This window comes from Alligator mississippiensis, chromosome 8 (assembly GCF_030867095.1).
Source record: "Alligator mississippiensis isolate rAllMis1 chromosome 8, rAllMis1, whole genome shotgun sequence".
NCBI classification, from domain to species: Eukaryota; Metazoa; Chordata; order Crocodylia; family Alligatoridae; genus Alligator; species Alligator mississippiensis.
In genome coordinates, this window is record NC_081831.1 from 49,264,633 (window position 1) to 49,285,507 (window position 20,875).

The 20,875-nt window shown below is 42.3% G+C and overlaps 1 protein-coding gene and 1 long non-coding RNA gene across 3 annotated transcripts in view; both read right to left on the reverse strand.

Annotated features, from left to right (window-relative positions):
• Window positions 1-2,480, reverse strand: part of LOC132252221 (uncharacterized) — a 31,675-nt gene extending 29,195 nt beyond the window's left edge. The window contains exon 1 of the long non-coding RNA XR_009464119.1: window positions 2,330-2,480. This is a non-coding gene — a long non-coding RNA (uncharacterized LOC132252221). The remainder of the gene's footprint in view (window positions 1-2,329) is intronic.
• Window positions 2,481-10,998: 8,518 nt separating this feature from the next.
• The window catches only part of LOC102570037 (protocadherin-11 X-linked), a 1,294,105-nt gene continuing 1,284,228 nt past the window's right edge, over window positions 10,999-20,875 (reverse strand). For both annotated transcript variants that reach the window (XM_019487929.2, XM_019487928.2), the window contains one exon: window positions 10,999-17,262. In XM_019487929.2, the coding sequence (XP_019343474.1) occupies window positions 16,871-17,262 (392 nt within the window). In that variant the 3' untranslated portion in view covers window positions 10,999-16,870. The remainder of the gene's footprint in view (window positions 17,263-20,875) is intronic.

The window sequence follows — 20,875 nt, forward strand, 5'->3', positions numbered from 1 at the left end:
TGTTTCCAGCAAAGCACCAGTGGGCTGCATCCAACTGTCCTTCAATGCCCTGTGACGACTGCTGGGTGAGGCCCAGGGGTCTCTGCTTTGTGTCCCCCTCAGGTGCACTTATTTTCATATTTTGACCCTTTGACCCACGTAAAACTCCTATACTGTTTTTTTTCATTAGTTGTCCCAATAATTTAGTTGTTCCATTCATCCATTAGCCCCCGTAAAAAGGGCTACTAGTTTGCCAGGTGCCAGGTGGGCCTTGTCCATGGTAATCGGATGGACAAATAGACAGGAGCTTCTGAGACCTGGCCACTTGTGCCAGCTAAACTTCTGTAGCAGCCCTAAACTGGAGTGGCCCCTTCCCCCTCCACCCACTGCATCAGTCTGGCAGTGGGAGATGTTGCCTAGCTGTAACCTGCTGCCACCTGTGACAGCATCCACCCCCTTGGACCTGAAGCACCATGGCTGCATGGTTGCCAGGCTCAGATGGGGTCCCCCCCCCTGCCATCTGGGAAGCTATTGCCCAGGAGATGTGCTCCTTGTGGTGGCCCACTTTGAACTGTCTAAGTGTGTCCTCTTGGCACCAGTTGGCCAAGAGGTAAGCCATCTCATCTGCCCTCCATCTGAGTCTCCAGTGCTGGCCCTGGACAGGCTCATCTGCCTGGGTCTTGCCACTTGTCTCACCAGCAGAGATCCTGGTGTTCTTTGTTTAAAAATTTAAAAATCCTCAGATAAAAAAACCCAACATCTCTCATTAAAATACCCCAAATAGTGTTCTTTCCCTATTAAAATGAAATTCCACTATGTATACAGAGATCAGTTGGGCAATATTTTGATGACATATTTACAAGTTTAAAGCAGCTTTGAAGTCTACTAGTTCCTCTATCATCATCATAAAATAAATTCTATATATCTATACACTTATAGATTCATAGATATTATGATTGGAAGGGTCCTTAGCAGATAATTGAGTCTGACCCCCTGCCCCAGGTAGGAAAAGGTGCTGAGGTCAGATGACCCCAGCCAGGTGCTGGTCCAGTTTCCTCTTAAAGACCCCCAAGGTAGGGGAGGGCACCGCTTCCTTTGGAAGCCCATTCCAGATTCTGGCAACCCTTACCATAAAGAAGTTCTTCCTGATGTCTAAGGCATTTGCTTTGGCATTTACTTTTGGCTATTTTGTCATAGAAAAATCAGAGTTGTCCCTACCCACTTCACTCTCCAGGATGTGCAGTGCTGAACAGCACTGATATGCTAGTTCCCTGCTTCTGCTCTTGCCCCTTACTCTCAACCCACAGCCTTCTCCCCACCCCAGTCCCCTCACTCCTGATCCACAGGGCCAGGTATGTGGGTGAGAGGTTTATGGGGTGGCTTGGGAGTTTGGGGTTTGTGGCTGGATTGTGGGGGGACTGTGGGGGTGGGGGGGCTGTGTTTGGGGGGCTGCTCAGGAGAGGTGAGTCCCTCACCCCTCACAGGGGGAAGACCCTCCATACAGCTCATGGCCCTCCCACAGGGGCCAAAGCCCCCAACAGAGCTGGCATACCAACCCACAGGGGCCAAGGCCCCCCTGCAGGGCTTTCATGCCCCACCAAGGAGCTACAGTCCCCCTACAAGACTCTCATGTCCCCCCACAGGGGCCAAAGCCCCCTTGCAGGGCCCACATGCCCCCCCTCGCAGGGGCTACAGTTCCCCCTGGAAGGTCACAGCTCCCCTGCACAGCCCACAGCTCACCCTCAGCAGTAGCAGACATCAGGGCACTCAGAGCCCTCCTACCACAGCCCCCGTGGGACAGTGAAGCACAGTCCCATCTGCCTGGCACCTGTCATTACTTGTGCCACATCGCATGGGCCCAGCTCGATGCAAGGCTGTGCACCTTCAGGCAGCTCTGAGCTGCTCAGACTGTCACCTGGGGGACAGTGTGTTGCATGGGGTCAGGTCCTGTGTGCACAGAATTGGCCCAGCCTGATGGCACGCGGGACCCATGCAAGCAGGACCCAGCCCCACATGACATGCAATCCCTGTGAGCAGCGTGGTGCCTTGGGTGACAGCTCAAGTGGCCTGGAGCTGCCCGACAGCTCATAGCCCCGTGCCAAGCTGGGCTGGGCCCACAGGCAGGACCTGGTGCCAGTGGGCCAGGGCCACACTGCACTGCCCTATGCTGCATGGGTGGCTGTGCCAGGAGGACCCTGATGGCTGCCACTGCTGCTGCTGCTGGAGGGTCTGTGGGCCTTGCAGGGGGGCAGGTGGGGGACCCCCCCCGAAGCCTCCCCACAGTATCCCTCCCTGCCAGTCCCCTGTACCCACTTATCCCTGGTTCCAGTCCCTCCCAGTCCCTACTTACCTGGGGATGGAACCCAGGACCAGGTTGCTGCAGCCTGCACCATTCCTTGTCCCACATGTGGAGGCAGCTTGATGCAGCACTGGGGCAAGGGGCAACCATAGAGATGCTCTGCCTGGCTACCAGAGCATCTTTTTCGAGGACCTGAGCCTCTGGTTGCCTCAGAGCATGGTCCTGCACAGTGCCCTGCCCCAGGTTTCAAATTTTGAGTCTGCAATGAAAATATGTATCACAGGGAATGTTTTATTTGTTCCCAGCATGCCTCTTGCCACAACTCAACCTGCTTTGAGATGCAGCAAGAGGCATGTATGCACTTGTCTGGATGCACCCTTAGTGTCTCAAATGCTGCAGCTTGTATAGGAAAAAATAACAAAATAGCAAAAGAAAGTCCAGGTGCCATTTAGTGACCACATTGACATTCTGACTTCGGCATCCCTGTCACCTATTCCAGTAGGTGGCCCTATATTTAAACATTAGGCTTCTGATTTTAATTAAAAATGAGCACACTTAGGCATTCGTATTTTCCATATTAAACAGACAAAAAAGTCCTAGGGTTGTTTTAATGTGTGTGTGTGTGCATTTACTCTAGGTCTTTTGGCTAAACTTACCTTTTTCATAATTACTGTCCTTGTGTGCAACATGAAAACCTGAGTTTTGACATAGTAAAGCATAAAACTTAAATGTCTAAATTTCTTCTCCCTGTGCCAAATATCTCAAAGCCTAGAAAGAATGTAGAAGCCCATTTGCATACATATTCATTATAACTTGACATCATGACTCATCAGTTTAATTCATTTCTTAGATCTTTTTTGAAATGTTAGTAGCATATTTTGAAGGAAATTAAGGAATAGTTTTTTGGTTTTTTTTAAATTACATTTCTAGACTTGCCCTTGATATAGTGAAATGACAGCTATGCTGATTAGAAAAAAACAGACAAGAAATGAATTTCTCTTTATATAGAATTATTGAGCAGTACTACAGTGGCAAAAGACTTGAAATTCAACAGGCTGAAATTGAAAAATGAAAGGTGGGGGTATGCTGTAATTACAACAAAGTTTACTTCTATGTATAACTTCCTTCTATACCTTCCTTTAAAATCTTCACTTGGATATGAACTAGACCATGTAGTATAGTATACAACTCTCATATATTGCCCTGTGGATTATTCTGCTACATTACATTACTTGTTTAAAATCTCAGAGACTTATTTCAAAGAATCATAAAATGATAGAAAATTAGGGTTGGAAGGGACTTCAGGAGGTCATCTAGTCCAACCCCCTGCTCAAAGCAGGACCATCTCCAACTAGGCTATCCCAGCCAAGGCTTTGTCTACCTGGTTCTTAAAAACTTCCAAGGATGGAGATGTGATGACCTGTCTGAATAACTGTTCCAGAGCTTTACTACCCTCCTAGTTAAAATGGTCTTCCTAATATCTAATCTAAAATTCCCTTGCTGTAACTCGAGACCATTGCTTGTTATTCTATTATCTGCCACCACTGAGAACAGCCAGGTCCCTCTTCTTGGCCAGCAGCTCTGCAGTCACATTGTCCAACTCCCTCAACACTAGGGCTGTATGAAGCTTCAGGTGGTGAATCAATTTGGAGGCGATTTGGCCTAATATGGTGGCCAAATCTCCAAATCTGAACCAAATCAGGGGACCAATTAAAAGGTCCGAATTGATTCAGTGACTCGGATACTCCATGCCTGCTGCAGCTCCCTGCTGCAGCAGGACTTGGAGCTGGTAAGTAGGGGGTGGGGTAAGAATGGGCTGGAGGGGGGAGGGGACCATGGGGGATCCCTGACATGCCCCATTCCCTGCCTGCTCCCCCAGACCCCCCCCCCATGGCTGCCCTGCCCACCCCAGCTCCCGGTACTTTAAAAAAAAGCCCTGACTCACCACTGCTGCCAGGCAGGGTGGTGATCCCCACTGCCCCCCACTACCCCATGCCATATGTGAGGCTCTGCCACAAGCCCCCTGACACCCCCTTGCTCCTCCAGCCCCCCCATGACTGCCCCACCCAGCCCAGCTCTGGCCCTTTAAGAAAAAAAAACAAGAAACCCCCAGAACTCACTGCTCCTTCCTTGTGGGGCTCATGCAGAGCCCCCCCATGTGGCATGCAGCAGTGGGGTGCAGCAGAGATCACTCCCCCCACCGCCAGGAACGGTGAGTCCGGGGGGGGGAATTCTTTTTTTTTTTCTTAAAGGAACGGAGGTGGGGAGGATGGGGCAGCCATGGGAGGGGAACTGGGGAAGCAGGGTTAGGGTCAGGGTGCTTGTGCAGAGCCTCCCATGCAGCATGGGGCAGTGGGGGGCAGCAGGGATTGCCCCCCATCCAGCAGCACCTGCTGAGTCAGGGTTTTTTTTTTCCAAGTGCCAGGAGCTGGGGTGGGTGGAGCAACTATTGCTGGGGCTGGGACAGCAGGCAGGGGATGGGCCTGGGTGATTCAGAGATTCAGCAGCAGCCAAATCTCTGAATCAGATTCAGCCAGATCGATTTGGGACAGTGATTCGAATCACCAAATTGAATCACTGTCCCCCAAATTGGCTGAATCTGAAGTGAATGCTAGCTGCTTCACACAGGTCTACTCAACACCCTTGGGTACATCCCATCTGACCCCATGGACTTATACATGTCCAGCTTTTCTAAATAGTCCTTAACCTGTTCTTTTGCCATTGTTGGCTGCTCACCTTCTCCTCAAACTGTGCTACCAGGTGCAATAGTCTTAGACCTGACCTTGCCTGTGAAGACTGAGGTGAAAAAGGCATCGAGTAGTTCAGTCTTTTCCACATCTGTCACTATGTTGCCTCCCCCATTTAGTAAAAGACCCACACTTTCCCTCATTTTCCTCTTGTTGGTGACATATTTGTAGAAACCCTTCTTGTTGCCCTTCACATCCCTTGATAGCTGCAATTCCAACTGTGCTTTGGCCTTCCTGATTTCATCCCTGCATGCCCAAGAAATGCTCTTATACCCCTTGCTAGTTGTTTGCCCGAGATTCCACTTCTTGTAAGCTTCCTTTTTGTTTTTTGGCTCACTGAAGAGTTCCCTGATAAGCTAGGGTGGTCTTCTGCCAAATGTGCTATTCTTTCTGCACACCAAGATGGTTCATTCCTGTGCCCTCAGCAAGGTGACTTTAAAGTTCAACCAGCTCTCCTGGACATCTTTCCCACCCAGATCAGCCTCCCAGTGAATCCTGCCCATCAGTTCCCTGAGTGACTCAAAGTCTGCTTTTCTGAAGACTTGGGTCCATACTCTGTTGCTCTCCTTCCTTTCTGTCCTCAGGATATTGAATTCAGCCATCTCATGTTCACTGCTGCCAAAGTTGCCATACACTATATATTCCCCACCAATTCTTCCCTGTGAGCAGCAGGTCAAGAAGAAGAGCACAGCCCCTAGTTGGCCTCTCCTACACTATGTTCTTAAGTCCATTTTTTATGAGGTAGTCACCTTACACTTTCTAATCTTAGAAGATGTCAAGGTCTCATATTATGCTGCTTACATTATCTTAGTTTCCCAAAACATATTTTTAAACAAACAAACAACCCTCATCAGCAATAATAAGCACTTTTAACTTTCTGCCAACTTAGACAATTATTTAGAGGTTGGTGTGACACTGTAATGTCTATCTTGTGTTCATAGTACATCAATAATACATCAATATTGAAAGCAAAAACATATTGAACAAAAATCCAATTCAAGAGTAGATAGGTTTTTGCAATTTCTTTTTGCTTCTCAGTGATAATGGTGCTTGTATTCTCTTGATAGGTGTTCAGTTTTTTTTTACTTTTCAAGCCTTCATGCCTCACTCTGGTCTCTTTGGACAGAACAATTTGACCTGGCCCTGGAGGCCAACAGAAAGGATGACAACCAACTTCTGTTCTGGAGAGGTTTACTATTTCATTAGAAACCTTTCACCACGAGTATCTCTTTTAAAAAATAAAACAAAACAAAACAAAAAAGGCACTAATAAAGCCAGCATCACAACACATTTGGTAAGTTTACATGTTGGCAACACTAAATATTAAAGGGATAAGAGTCTCTTGGACATTAATTCATGGAGACCTTGACCAGTGCAATGACTATAAGGCGCAAGGTGCCAGACTTCCATACGTAGACCCTGAGATGGTGCAGAGTCACTTGGAAGACCTGGATGCCTTTAAGTCAGCAGGCCCAGATGAGCTCCATCTGAGGGTGCTGAAGGCACTGGCTGACATCATTGCAGAGCCACTGGCGGGAACGCTCGTGGTGCACGGGCCAAGTCCCGGAGGACTGGAAAAGGGCCAACATGGTCCCTATTTTCAAAAAGGGGAGGAAGGAGGACCCGGACAACTATAGGCCAATCAGTCTCACCTCCATCCTTGGTAAAGTCTTTGAAAAAATTATCAAGGCTCACATTTGCGAGAGCCCGGCAGGACAAATTATGCTGAGGGGAAACCAGCACGGGTTCATGGCAGGCAGATCGTGCCTGACCAATCTAGTCTCTTTTTATGACCAGGTTACAAAACGCCTGGACACAGGAGGAGGGGTGGATGTCGTATACTTAGACTTCAGGAAGGCCTTCGATACGGTATCCCACCCCATACTGGTGAACAAATTAAGAGGCTGTGACTTGGATGACTACACAGTCCGGTGCGTGGTGAATTGGCTAGAGGGTCGCACCCAGAGAGTCGAGGTGGCTGGTTCGGTTTCGACCTGGAAGGGTGTGGACAGTGGGGTTCCATAGGGCTCAGTCCTTGGACCGATACTCTTTAATGTCTTCATCAGCGACTTGGACAAGGGAGTGAAATGTACTCTGTCAAATTTGCAGATGACACAAAGCCATGGGGAGAAGTGGACATGCCGGAGGGCAGGGAACAGCTGCAAGCAGACCTGGACAGGTTAGACAAGTGGGCAGAAAACAACAGAATGCAGTTCAACAAGGAGAAATGCGAAGTGCTGCACCTAGGGAGGAAAAATGTCCAGCACACCTACAGCCTAGGGAATGACCTGTGGGTGGCATGGAAGTGGAAAGGGATCTTGGAGTCCTAGTGCACTCTAAGATGAACATGAGTCGGCAGTGTGATGAAGCCATCAGAAAAGCCAATGGCACTTTATCATGCATCAGCAGATGCATGACGAATAGGTCCAGGGAAGGTGATACTTCCCCTCTATAGGGCGCTGGTCAGACCGCAGTTGGAGTACTGCATGCAATTCTGGGCGCCACACTTCAAGAAGGATGCGGATAACCTGGAGAGGGTCCAGAGAAGGGCCACTCATATGGTTAAGGGCCTGCAGACCAAGCCCTATGAGGAGAGACTAGAGAAACTGGACCTTTTCAGCCTCCGCAAGAGAAGGTTGAGAGGTGACCTTGTGGCTGCCTATAAGTTCATCACGGGGGCACAGAAGGGAATTGGTGAGGATTTATTCACCAAGGCGCCCCCAGGGGTTACAAGAAATAATGGCCATAAACTAGCAGAGAGCAGATTTAGATTGGACATTAGGAAGAACTTCTTCACAGTTCGAGTGGCCAAAGTCTGGAACGGGCTCCCAAGGGAGGTGGTGCTCTCCCCTACCCTGGGGGTCTTCAAGAGGAGGTTAGATAAGCATCTAGATGGGGTCATCTAGACCCAGCACTCTTTCCTGCATATGCAGGGAGTCGGACTCGATGATCTGTTGAGGTCCCTTCCGACCCTAACATCTATGAATCTATGAATCTATGACTATAAGGTTAGCAATGGATCTCTTTTACAAATTTATTCTTTTAGAGCCCACCTGATTCTTAGTTCCCCTCTAGTCTTCTTATTATTTCTGTTTCAACTATTTTTGAATGTCTTATATTGATTGATGAGATAGGAATTCAGTATGAACACAGGGCAAACTTTCATAATTTTTAAGCAATTACTGTAGCTCAGGTGTTTTAACTGGAAATAAAGCCTTTGACACAGAATTTATAGTTTAGACCCTTGAACTTGCCTATATTATTATCATCTACATAATTTCATTCTTATTGTTATGTTTGTCAAACTTCTAATATTATGTATCTGGTCTACTGGTCAATCATCAAAAGGGCTTTAAATAGCTTTTACATATTGGATAAGATTGTTACTCAGCAAGTTCCTTTTTTATAAGTTTTTAACAGTTCATAGTTTTCTAAGTATGATAGAGCTGAGGTTAAAGAATATGACTGGGAGTCAGGCCAATTATCTGTTCAATTTACATTTTAGGTGTGAGGTGAGGCAATCTCTGAATCTAAAATTTTCTTGACTGTTTCTTGGCTATTTGCCTAGATTTGCTTTTAAATAGTGCCTTTTCTTCAAGCACTCACTTCAACCATTGCCCAAAATCAGATCTGTGGGCTGTGTAGGCTTGCCACAAAATGCTGAAGAAATGTAATCATTTTAAAATATATAAAAAATGTATATTTCTTAGGCCTTGTTTCATCATGCCATAAACTGCAAGATGAAGTTATATATTGTTTGAACTAAATGTATGTGCTTTTTCACTCTTAGTGTTGCACGCCATTTTCTTCCTAGTCTGGTGACTCTTAATATAATCACGATTCTTATTATTTAGAATGCACATCCATAAAGGTCGGATCCAGATGTGCAGGCATGTGTGGTTTGTGGCACCACAAACCTCTCTGTGGCTCCACAAAACACTTGTGTTGCATGTTAAACCATGCAGGACACTGCTGATTAGCATCTCTGGGGCAAAATTTGCTACCAGGATTTCCTGCTAGCAAATAAAACCCATAAAAATAAAAGTGGCACAAAGTGTGCCAAAGTGCCATGTGTCAGGGCAAATGCCCCCATGTGGAGGCACACTGTGCCCCAACACAGGGGCTTCACAGCACATAGAGACAGAGGAGCAGGTTGCCTTGAGCTGCCTGCTCTCCCATCTCCACGTGCCATTCCCTGACTGACTGGGACACAGGGTGACTCAGCATAAAGGCTACCTACTGGCTACCTCCAAACTGAGGCACCCTGCATCTCATCCAGCCCCTCCCCCCTCCCCCTGTAGCACATGGACCAACAAGACAGGGGCATGCACTGCAGCATAAAGTAGCAACACAAATTTGTGCCATTACTATCTGTGCTGCTGTAAACACATACCCCTGTGTAGACCATATAGAGACTATATGGTCCTCTCCACTCAGAGTTGTTACGCTATTAGATTGTTATACTAGGTTTTAGGTGTAGTCCACTCTACAACCAAAGCTTTATAACCAGACATAAGGTATCACTTTGATATTTGACACAATTATCTTTGTCAGAATCCCCTGGTGCCGAATATTATGCCCTTATTCAGCAGTGTAGGTTATAGCTGCTACCTCAGCCTGACAAAGGGTGTTTGTGCTGGAAAGCTTGCTAAGAAGAATGTTTCCAAATATTTGAGTTGATCTAATAAAAGACATTGGATTTACCTAAAGAACCTTGTCTGCCTATGTCCTTATTCATGCATGGTTTTGCACTGTAATTGGCAAATGTTAGCTGTATGTGAAATGTAGGTGTGACCTTTCTAATTTAACATTGTTATATTATAGTGTTCCATGAAGTTCTATTCCAGGCCACATGAGATGCACTGTAATTGTCAAACCTGTGGTGACATTTTGCTACTTCACTTGTCATAGGAGATTTGACACTGTGTTGTCAAAGCTTCCTTAAATTGAATGCACAGGCTACCTGCACACTGAGGTGCAAACTTATGTTCTTCTGCTTCAGCTATTTGCCATGGGAAAAATTCTATTTTACCTAGGCCAATGACAGACATGGGGAAAAAACAAACAAACAGCACTTTACTGGAAGAGGAGCTGCATCAGTTTTTGACCCGGTTAACCCAACATCTGTATGGATAATAGCTGATTCAACCAGCTGTTAGATAGAAGTGCCAAAAAGCCCCATGCAATCCATATAGATGTTGGGGGCAAGCTGGGTCAAACTGATGCATCTCCTCTTCTGGGCACATGCTGAGCTCAGCACAGGAGCACACTGAGCTGAAAGTAAAGCACTATTTTTTTTCCTCTCCAAGTCTGTCAGTGGCCCTAGTGAAGAACTGAATTGCAGCAAGTGACCAACTGTGAGTTACCCAACTAAAGTGTAGGGGTATTCTTTTACTCCCTCTGTGTGCATAAGTGCCCCCTCTCCAGAAAGAGAGCCATCTGCATGGTTCTGGAGGGCCATCCTTTTTTAGTGTGGAATATGTCAGGATAATTATCACAACAACTTTTGAAGTACTGATATTAAATAGGAAATACAGTAGTAAGTTTTCTTGCTCTCCACTTTGACTTTGGCTTCATCACTTTGTATGCAAACTGATAGGATACTCTCCTAACCTAATATTTTATGCCCAGAGTGAACAACAAATCAAATGAAGAATAGGGTGTGTGGTGTGAGGAAAAGTAATTGAATGAATACATGTCCTAATGGTATAAACTTGTATACACATGCTTAAGGCAGAGTAACTGCTTTGACTACCAGGGAACTTATTACTCTTTGCATGCAGATAAACAATTTTACTGAAAGGAGCAACTTAAGTAAATGTCCATTAGAATTTGAGGTTTTACAGAGGAAGACTTTTAGAACACATGAAAATAGAAGATTTTTTTTTTGATTGATAAAATGTGATTTAAAAATTCACATGTTCCCAAAAAGGTAAAAGTAAAATACAAATAATAAAGGAATCCAGAAGAACCTTGATTGTGGGTCTAGTTTATTAATAAATATTGTAATTAACAAGACAACATGCTGTACAGAACCTGAAATATAACTGCTGCAGATTTACTGGACTTTTAATGCAGTTGGACTTTTAATGTCATTCAACTATGGCATATGATGTCCAACTGCATGTTCTCTAAATATGGTTAGGGCTGTTTCAATACACAGACATACACTGCTCACTTTCAGATCCTGTAGTATGCCACAAAGTGGGGAGATCTCCCAGAAATACAAACTCAAATATATATTTACAAAAGGTTTTCAATATTTTTCTTAACTAGGCATAACATAAGTTATACACATTTTTCCTACATTTATCAAATAAAATCTTTGCCTTCAACTCTACTTTGTGTCTACACAAACCAACCACTGTATTATTATATATCCTGATAAATGGCAGTTGTAGACTGCAATATAAACAGTTTATCAATAGGAATAGATTCATGGTTTATGTACATATACAAAGAGAGAGGTACAAAAATGGATGCCTTTCCTTTAAAACATCTCTTTGCCATAGTAAATGCCATTCAGTGTCTGATTTCTTGCCCAAATTTGGAAAATGTTTATTTGTTCTTGTGGCAGGAGTAATATTTTCTGGACAAACTGAGCTAATTTGTAATAGAAACTTAGAGTTGCTAAAAAGGATTAAAGGGGAATGTAAGGGAAACATAAACTGACAAACCTTCTTTCATGAAGCAAAATGAAATTTGACTTTCTTGTCACACTATATAATAGAATATGCAATGCTACCGCATAACTGATATCCTTTTTTTCTTGACAGAATTAAGTTTATACTTCAGTGTACACTACAGTGAAGTGAAAGAAAGAAATATTTGATATGCTTTTGAAAGTACATCCTTCAAGTCTGACTTGCATGTCATGCAAATTTTGCTTCAAAATGAGACGTTCTCATGAAAGAAGAGGAACAGATAGACCTGTACAATGAAGAAAAGGTTTTTCCTCCAACCTTGTCTTTTGATTAAATGTTTAGAAATGCAGCATTTGCTGCTCTTGCAAGTATCAAAAAACAATTAAGTAAAACTGTGTGACACCTTAGTTTGAAGAAGGCAAAGATTTTTCCCATATTGTTATACTGTATGAAACAAATCTAATCATGTAACTACCATTGTACTTTATACCAAATATAGTATTGGTATTTTTTCCCACAAATTCACACAAATAAAAAAAAATAAGTTAAATGACTAAATAAGATTACACAAAAATATACAGTCTATGTATTGGATAAATTATTTATATATGGTAAGATGTATAAAAAGTCTACAGTGATGTTTTTCCTCTGGGTACTGACACAGGGCACTTATTCTTGCTTCTTGAAAAAATGTTGCCTCAAAATTATGTGTGTGCATGTGCCTGCTACAATTTAGCACTTGAATACAAAGGAATTTATAATCATATGTTTTCTATCTAGAAAGTCATAATAGATTTTTAGGAAAATTCTTTAGACTAATTATCATTTCCTATGCCCAATTTCATTCATGCCAAAAAACTTTTTTACTTTTGTATTGATTGCTTTGTACATAGGAGTCTCAAAAGTAAAATAGTGTAAAATTCTGAAACATTTATAGGACATCACAATTCCAAGTTTAACTACAGCTGTTCAAAGAACATTTGTCTTCCTATCAGAAAAAAATACACACACACACATCTATATGTGTATGTGTATATTTTTTTCTGATAGTTAGAAAGACAAATGTTCTTAGAACAGCAATGGCTAAACTTAGAATTATTATAGTCTATAAACACACACACACAAACACAAGTTTAGTTGTCCCTTTATTCTGATTTATCCAAATTTATAACTATAGGCACAACACATACCATATGAAGTTTGGTGGAAAATAAAGGAATTTAAAATCATTCTTTAATGTCACACTTTGTAATGACTGTCAAAATCTAAAACAAATCTAAAATGACACCCAAGAGAGCCAGCTAGCAGAATTTAGGTATTTCAAAGAGCAACATGAATGAACAGCGGACCTGGGAAGAGCCACCTGGGCCTGTCAGTAGTCTCTTTTATTTTAGTGGGAATTGGTGGATACAGAAATCTGTCCTGGAGTCTCCATTTCCAGGATAATCCAGTGGACAGTAAGCTGAGTATGAGTGAACTGTGTGCCCTTGTTGCCAAGAAAGCTAACAGCATCCTGGGCTACATTAGTAGAAGGGCTGGATTAGTAGAAGTAATTATTCCCCTCTATTCTGCACTGGCTAGGCTACATCTGGAGTACTGTGTCCCGTTTTGCTGCACCTTCTCCCCCCCACCAAATATAGAAAGGATGTGGACAAGTTGGAGAGAGTACAGTGGAGGGCAACAAAAATGGTGAAGGGGATGAGGGACATGACTTCTAAGGAGAGGTTGAGGGAACTGGGCTTATTTAGTCTGCAGAAGAGAAGACTAAGGGAGATTTGATAGCAGTCTTTAACTATCTGAAGGGCGGTTCCAAAGAGGATGGAGGTAGCCTATTCTCTGTGGTGACAGATGACAGAATGAGGAACAATGGTTTCAAGTTGCAGTAAGGGGGGTTTACATTGGATATTAGAAAGAACTTTCTCACTAGGAGGGTGGGAAGCAGTGGAACAGGTGGTTACCTAGAGAGGTTGTGGAATTTCCATTTTTGGAGATTTTTAAGTCTGGGCTGAACAAAGCCCTGGCTGGAACGATCCTGGCAATGGTCCTGCTTCAAGCAGGGGGTTTGGACTAGATGACTTCCTGAGGTCCCTTCCAACCCGAATGTTCTATGATTCTATGTTTTTATCTTGTACCCTCTGATCCTGTGCAGAGAGTCCCCTGTACCACTCACGGAACTACAACAAGCTTAGAGTATTTTGAATTTCATCATTGTCCATATGGATCTCAGTGGAGAGTTGTTAAGTGAGTGGTAGCAATAGCAAGACTTTTTTTTTTTAATTGAAAAAAATATGGTATTCAATTCCTTTAGTTGTAAGTTCTAACTGACATAGCAAACATCTAGGAGGTTCTCAATTTGCTCATAGGGTTGACTTTATCTTCTTACACAGAATTTCAATGAAAGCATTGAGAAATTGGTTGTATTAAGTTTTCTTTTTTTTTTTAAACTGGGAAATGTAACCACTTCTTTGTGATGGGAAAAAATACATTATATTTACTCAATTGGACCACCTCTAAAATGCCTTTAAGTTTCTGAAAAAATACCCCTGAAATCATTTTTCTTGTATTCATTATGAAGATCCATAATTATAATATTAAGAAAATAGAATTGTACAGAATGTCAACCAAATTGTCAATCTGTTACTGCCAGTTGTGAAGACAATCCAATCAAATTGTTCTACACAGGCTGGATGCAATAGTATGGTGTGGGGAAATTCAACATGAATAAAACAATAATGCACTAAAAGGACCATCCAGATCTCAAAGCTACTTTTGTTTGTCATTATAAAAGAAAATCTGGTTCCTTTATTGTGATTTAACTTCTGCTGCCTTTCCAAAGTCTATCAAAAATTGTAGTAGTGAAATACTCTTGTAGAAAACAATTTTTGTCCTGATTGGAAATCTGACAGGAAAGATGATATTTCTGACATTTGATGATACTGTTCAACCCTGGAATTCATTCTGTAAACAAATTCTGCCTATCATACATATACACTCTTTAATAAGCAGTAAGGCCCCTGTTCATCATTTTAGCATTTGCTACTATACTGAAAAACAAATAATTTGTCTAAATGACACATGGCATTTGGGCACATTTCTGAAAAAAAAAAAACCCTGCAAATTTTGCAATGAAATAAGCTTCCCAATAGACTGCTGGAAGACTTTATATAGATTAATTTGGTTAATTTGTTAATTTTTAAATTGTACCTGAACTAGAAGAAGCTTGGTACAGCTTTTATGTCAGTAGCCAAAGGATAAGTATTTTCCAGGATTTACATGCCACTGGAAGCCAATGTGCCACATCTTTCTTAAACATTATTGAGAAATATATAGAAAAGGAAAAATGTAATCATAAATAGTTTGAGGTTTCATTAAGTAAACCCTATCAGTAGGTTAAAAGTGAAGCTGCTTTTATTTTGCACATTAAAATTAAATGTGATTTGAATAGATTTACAGTGGGGACAACAATATTTAAAGCTACTTATACCTGCTGGGCACATAAGAGAAGCCATCTTAGAACTCCTTGGAAACCCTCAACAACTGAAATTTCTATAAATTTTACAAGCAGCTTATATTACAGCATTTTTACACACAGTTTTGCTTATAAATTACAGATTTAAGTTACAATAAGAAACCTACACAGAACTCTATCCACAGGAAATATTCAAACATTGTCTTTTTACCCATCCAACTCTGATTGTCTATTTAACATAGCATCATAACTCAGCAAGTTATTCAATTTTGCTATAAAGAATAATCATTGGGTAGTGGAATGTACATATTGTACATGACAGCATGGCTGGGTAGCAGCAAAATACCAAGAGGAAAATTACATCTTTGTTTTGTCCAATGTAGGATTTACTAGCTTTTCTTTAAGCTAAATGTATCTCACCCTGCACAAGGATCACTAAAGAATACCTAATCTTTATAGTAAATCACTTTGAGCTTCTACTGAGTAACATAACTGGGGTGCATTTATAATTATATCCATCCAACATTTACTTCCTGGCTCCTTCTTTCTTTGCAGAGTAATGCTGGAGATTTTCTTCAATAAGCTAGAATGACAGGAGTTACTTAGTTTAATAGGTTTAGTGTGCAGCATCTAATGTTAATGTTAATTTCCTGAAAACCTTCCATAACTGCCTATATGGCTATAAAGCAAACTTGTAAATCACCAATATATTCTTTAGACAACAGTAGTTTACAGCCATGTTACCACATCAGCCCTAAAAAATCTACCCAGCATTCTTCTATGTCTATGCAATACTCAACACACGTGGACATTAGCTAATGTGAAATCTGCAAGTTTGAAGTGTAATTAGTGATGGACTCATGGCTGGGAAAGGGCAAGCATTATATGGGTTGTGTTGTAGCTTTCATTATTTTAGAATAGTAAATCTTGGAAAGCAAGAAGCCTTCTTTTCAATACTTTAGATCAGTTTTGACATAATCCATCAAATCACTGTAGTGTATAGTTAGCAAAAGTACTTTCTTTCAGGTCAAAGAGACTTTTAAATTTATGCTAATTTCTTTCAGAATATGAATACTCATAAGATGACACAATGCAAACTTCAACTGAAAAGGTATAAAAAAATCTTTGAAGATATGTCCCTTTGTTATACTGTGAAAGAGAAATTATGGTAAAGGGGTGCTTTTCTTTCTACAAATTTGATCTCATGTAATCAGTTATTACAGGTAAAAGGGTGATAAACTGCCTACTTGATCTCTATTTCTACTGACTGATGAACAAATGGATGTGAACCTATTGACTGTGTTACAGATAGTATAATGAACAAATAATAATAATATTAAAAATTATTTGAGTAATTTACACTGCTATTCTTAAGATTGTGACAGCATCTAACATGTTAGGAAATTACCAGGCAGAGGAAGACAGTCCATGCCCTAACAAATAATTTTGTTGTGATGGCCCATTTGGGGAAATAAAATGAGCAGTTTTGGTTTGTTTCGGGGGGGGGGGGGGTGTTTTTTGTTTGCATATCTGGGATGGACATTTATGGTAAATTTCCTTTAATTCAGTGCTAAGAAGTCTGCTTTTCAAGTTCAAATTTCAATTCAGAATTCTATTTACATAAATATTCAAAAGCCTAACAGATTTATATATGCATTAAAATTAAGTGTTAAGCTGTGACTATATACACTCACACTTACAGCCTGAAAGAGCTGATTTCTCAGATATGCCTTTATAGCTGGTGCTCATGTATAAATGTGGTGTTGCTCCCAGACACCGGTGCCTGCTGGGCTGGAGTGAAGTTTGCTAGGGGAATAACCTTAACTGGATCTTCACTGGTACATTGTCTTTCACAGGTATTGTAGAACTGGGGCCTTGGCCCACCTTGGCCCTTATCAGTGTCATCCTTGGGAATAGGCCTGCCAAGTGTGTGTCTTCCTTCAGGTCTGGTTCCTCGACCCCATCCTTGCTGGAATCCAAATGATGGCAAAGGAGGGTTGGATTGTTGGTACTGTGTCAAAGAAGGTGGCATCCAGCAGTTGTCAGAATGGCCTAAAATAAGACACTCCTGAGTGCAGGTTTCAGAGCCTTCAGCTAGGGCTTTTTGCAGATTTACTTCAATAGCTAGGAGGGGAAAAAAACAAACAAGATTAGCTAGCATTTTAAAGATGGTGCTGAGAACAAAAATAAGGCCTCATCTTTAAATAGTTATGTACAGTTAAGTAGGGACAATAGTAGTGGGTAGCAGTCCATCATGGGCAGCAGTCTATAATATACATGAATACTTAGCTCATATAAAAAAGAGTTATTTTACTCATATATTAAAGTCCTGATATGTTTCTACATAGCCTTCCATAAATAAAATTACTTCAATAAAAAACAGCCTGTCAACAGTATGAGAATCCTCAATACTACCATTCTTTAGCATTTTAAAAATAGAATTGCCCTGAACGGAATATGCAGGAGGCAAGGATTTTTGTAGGTGACACCTTTTATTGGACCAACTGCATGGGAACCATTCCCAACCATGTAGTTGATCCAATAAAAAATATCACCCACAAAAATCCTTGCATTTCACATATTCCATGGACCATTATGGCTATACCATCAGTCCAGCACTACTTGAAAGGAATAGAATATGCCTGTTAAATTGGGCCTTTTTTGGAACACTCTTTGAAAGTTTAATAGTTTTTTTTAAAAAGGTAAAGTTAATTTGGACACACTGTCAATTGGATTCAAAAATGTGCTTCAGAGTTGCAAGAATGAAAGACCCTGTAACAGCAATTTTAAAGGGAATTGATTTCTCCATGCCTTCTTGATTGGAACCTTTGACAAATCAGAAGGTAATAGCAGTAGAATCTGTAGTCTTCTGTAAAGTACTAGGCATGGAATCACAATTTCTTGTGTAAATGTAGCAAATGTTCACTTGGAAAAAAGTTTTATAGAAATTTTACATTGTACAAAGACAGGGCAAATTACTGAATTTGAAAGACAGAGTTTTACAATACATAAAGCAATTCTGAACTGGCTACACTGAAAGGAGGTTGACATTCTGTAGACTAGAACTTTTAATTATTAAGTTTGACCCAACCATGAATTCTCTGAAACTATTTTTTTAATCTGCATATTTTGTTTTCTATTTTGTTGCAAACATTATTCAGAAGAACTGAAGAGTGTTTGAAGCAAGATTTCATTGTGTTGCATAAAACTGAATATGAGGAATTCATATAGCACTTGAAGAAGTATAGCTTTTGTTTTGTTTGATTTTTTTAACTAAGTCTTAACAAAAAAAGGCTTTACAATTGGGTTCTCTCTATAATATGTATTTATAAAATATGCAATAACTAACCTCTAGAACTACAGTAATGCAGTTTCTGAGTAAGACACTTCAATTCTATTTAGTTTTATATAAAAATATACTGCACTGCTGATCTGGGCATTTTTTAAAGTATGAGTTAAAATCTAATTATGAGTAAAACATACAAAATTTTGTAAAATAAGAGCCCATGAAAAGTCTGTGTACATACATAGTTATCAATTTCAATTACAGACAAATAGCACTTAGCATGCTTTTTGTCAGAATACCACTGATCAATAGGAAAATGCCTCGCAAATTATATCTTCAATATCAGGGATCCTGGATTTCTCTGTTTAAAACTTGCAAATTCTCTGATGTAAAAAAAATAGCTAATTCTCTGATTATAACCCCAAATCTACATTTTTATGTGATTAAAATGAAACACCACTATATATATAGGTATCAGCTGAACACAATATTTTACTGACTTATTTACAAATTTAAAGCAATTTGGAAGCCTACTAGTGCCTCAATCACTATAATAAAATAAATTATAAATACTTATAAATTTTGGCATTTGATTTTGGGTTTTTTATAATGAAAAATCAGGGCTCCTCCTGCCCACTTTGCTGACCACAACAAGGGTCCAGCTGCAGCTGCCCCTCCACCCCCGAGGACCCCAAGCTGCCAGGGCTATGGGGCCAGGGACCCAGGTCCACAGCCCGCTGCCCTCCCCACAGCAGCACCCTAGCCCCAGCTGCCACCCACAGGAGGCAGTGGCTGCTGGAGTGCAGCAGAGTGTGGAGCCCAGTTCCCCCTCCATGGGCACCATGGCCAAAGCAGAACTTTTGGGAGTGGGAGGGAGCTGATGAAGGCCTGTGGCTCAGGGCTCCCTGCCCTGCTGCCCTCCCCCCAGGGCCTCCACAGCCCAGTGGGCAGCACCTGGTGTAGCAGGGCAGAGTGGGGCTGGGCAGGAAAGCTTGTTGCCGTCACCAGTAGGAGGGCAGCAGAGCAGGGAACCTTAAGCTGCAGTGGGCAGCCCACACCCGCCCCACACACATACCTCTCATGCTCCACCCAGGAGTGCATGCAGCCCTTCTGCCCCCCCTGGACAAACCACCCATGGCCCCATCCTGCTCTCTGCCCAGGCCTTGCAGCCACACATTCCAGCCCTGGGCCCCAAGCCCCATGCACTGCCCTGGCTGGGCATCAGCCCCAGCTCCAGATCTAGTACTTCCCAACTCCCTCCCTCCCTCACTATGGGGGCCTCAATTCCACCCCACAGCCAAACTTACCCACAGGGAATTGCTCTCCAGGCTACCTGGTGGCCATGTGCATATGTACATGTGCATATGAGATAGCACCCCTGCTGATCACCCTTTTCCCACTCCCCCCAGACCCTTGGAGGCTGGAACTCTGCCAGTCTGCAAGGGGAAACCCACCATTTCCTGCAGTTTTTTTTTTTTTCCTTTAAAGGAGAAAATCTGGGTTTTACTGCATTTTTCTGTGTTCAACAGAAAACCCAGACCCTTGATCATTAGGTAAATATTAGGGAGTTCTATGTCTGCAGGTTAAGACAGAATGGGATGTAATGTGTAATCCACACAGTAACATCTCCTACCATGCCACATGTACATGGTAGGAGGTATGACTGTAGGCTTACACATTAAATCCCATTGTGCCTGATTGCCAGTGCGGGAGAAGCCTGATCCCAGGCTCCCCATGCACTGGCAAAAAGAAAGCTTCTGAGATTATGAGCCCCCTCAGTTGAGGGGCTCCCAGCTGCCAGAGTGCCCCATGCAGCTCCAGGGCTGGGGAAATGAAGCTGTTGTAATCTCCCCAGCCTCAGGGTTGCATGAGATTCTGGGGGCTAGGGGATTGTGGCTGCCATGATCCCCCTGCCTTGGGGGTTTCCTGCAACCCCAAGGTAGCTGTGCCCCACCAGCTGCCAGGACCCAGAGCTGACACCCACCATCCAGAGTTGTGGGACTCTGGGTCCCTATGCCACTGGGACTCAGAGTCAGCAGCTGCTGGGGATGACAGTACCCTCAGTTGTGGGACTCCCAGTCCTGGCTGAGCATACTGCACCCTGTGGCTTGGAGCCCCACCAACTGACAGGTCTCTCAGACACAGGGGAGACACTGCTACATATGCAAATGAAAGCTCAAGATGAACCAGCTATAAAGTTAGTACACATTTTTTAGGTCTAACTTTATAGTTGGTTGGAGCTTTTTATGGTATGATAGGTACTTTGCATGTGTAGCTGGTCACAGGTTAATTGTACAATTAACCAGTTAACTGCTTGATACCTGTAACATGTAGAGGGGGCATTGGGCTCTGGATTAATCTAGATATGATACATCCAAAAACACGTGTCTTGTAGAGAAATATGTGATTGCTCACAAAAATAGTTTTCTTCTAATAGATTGGTCAGCTCGG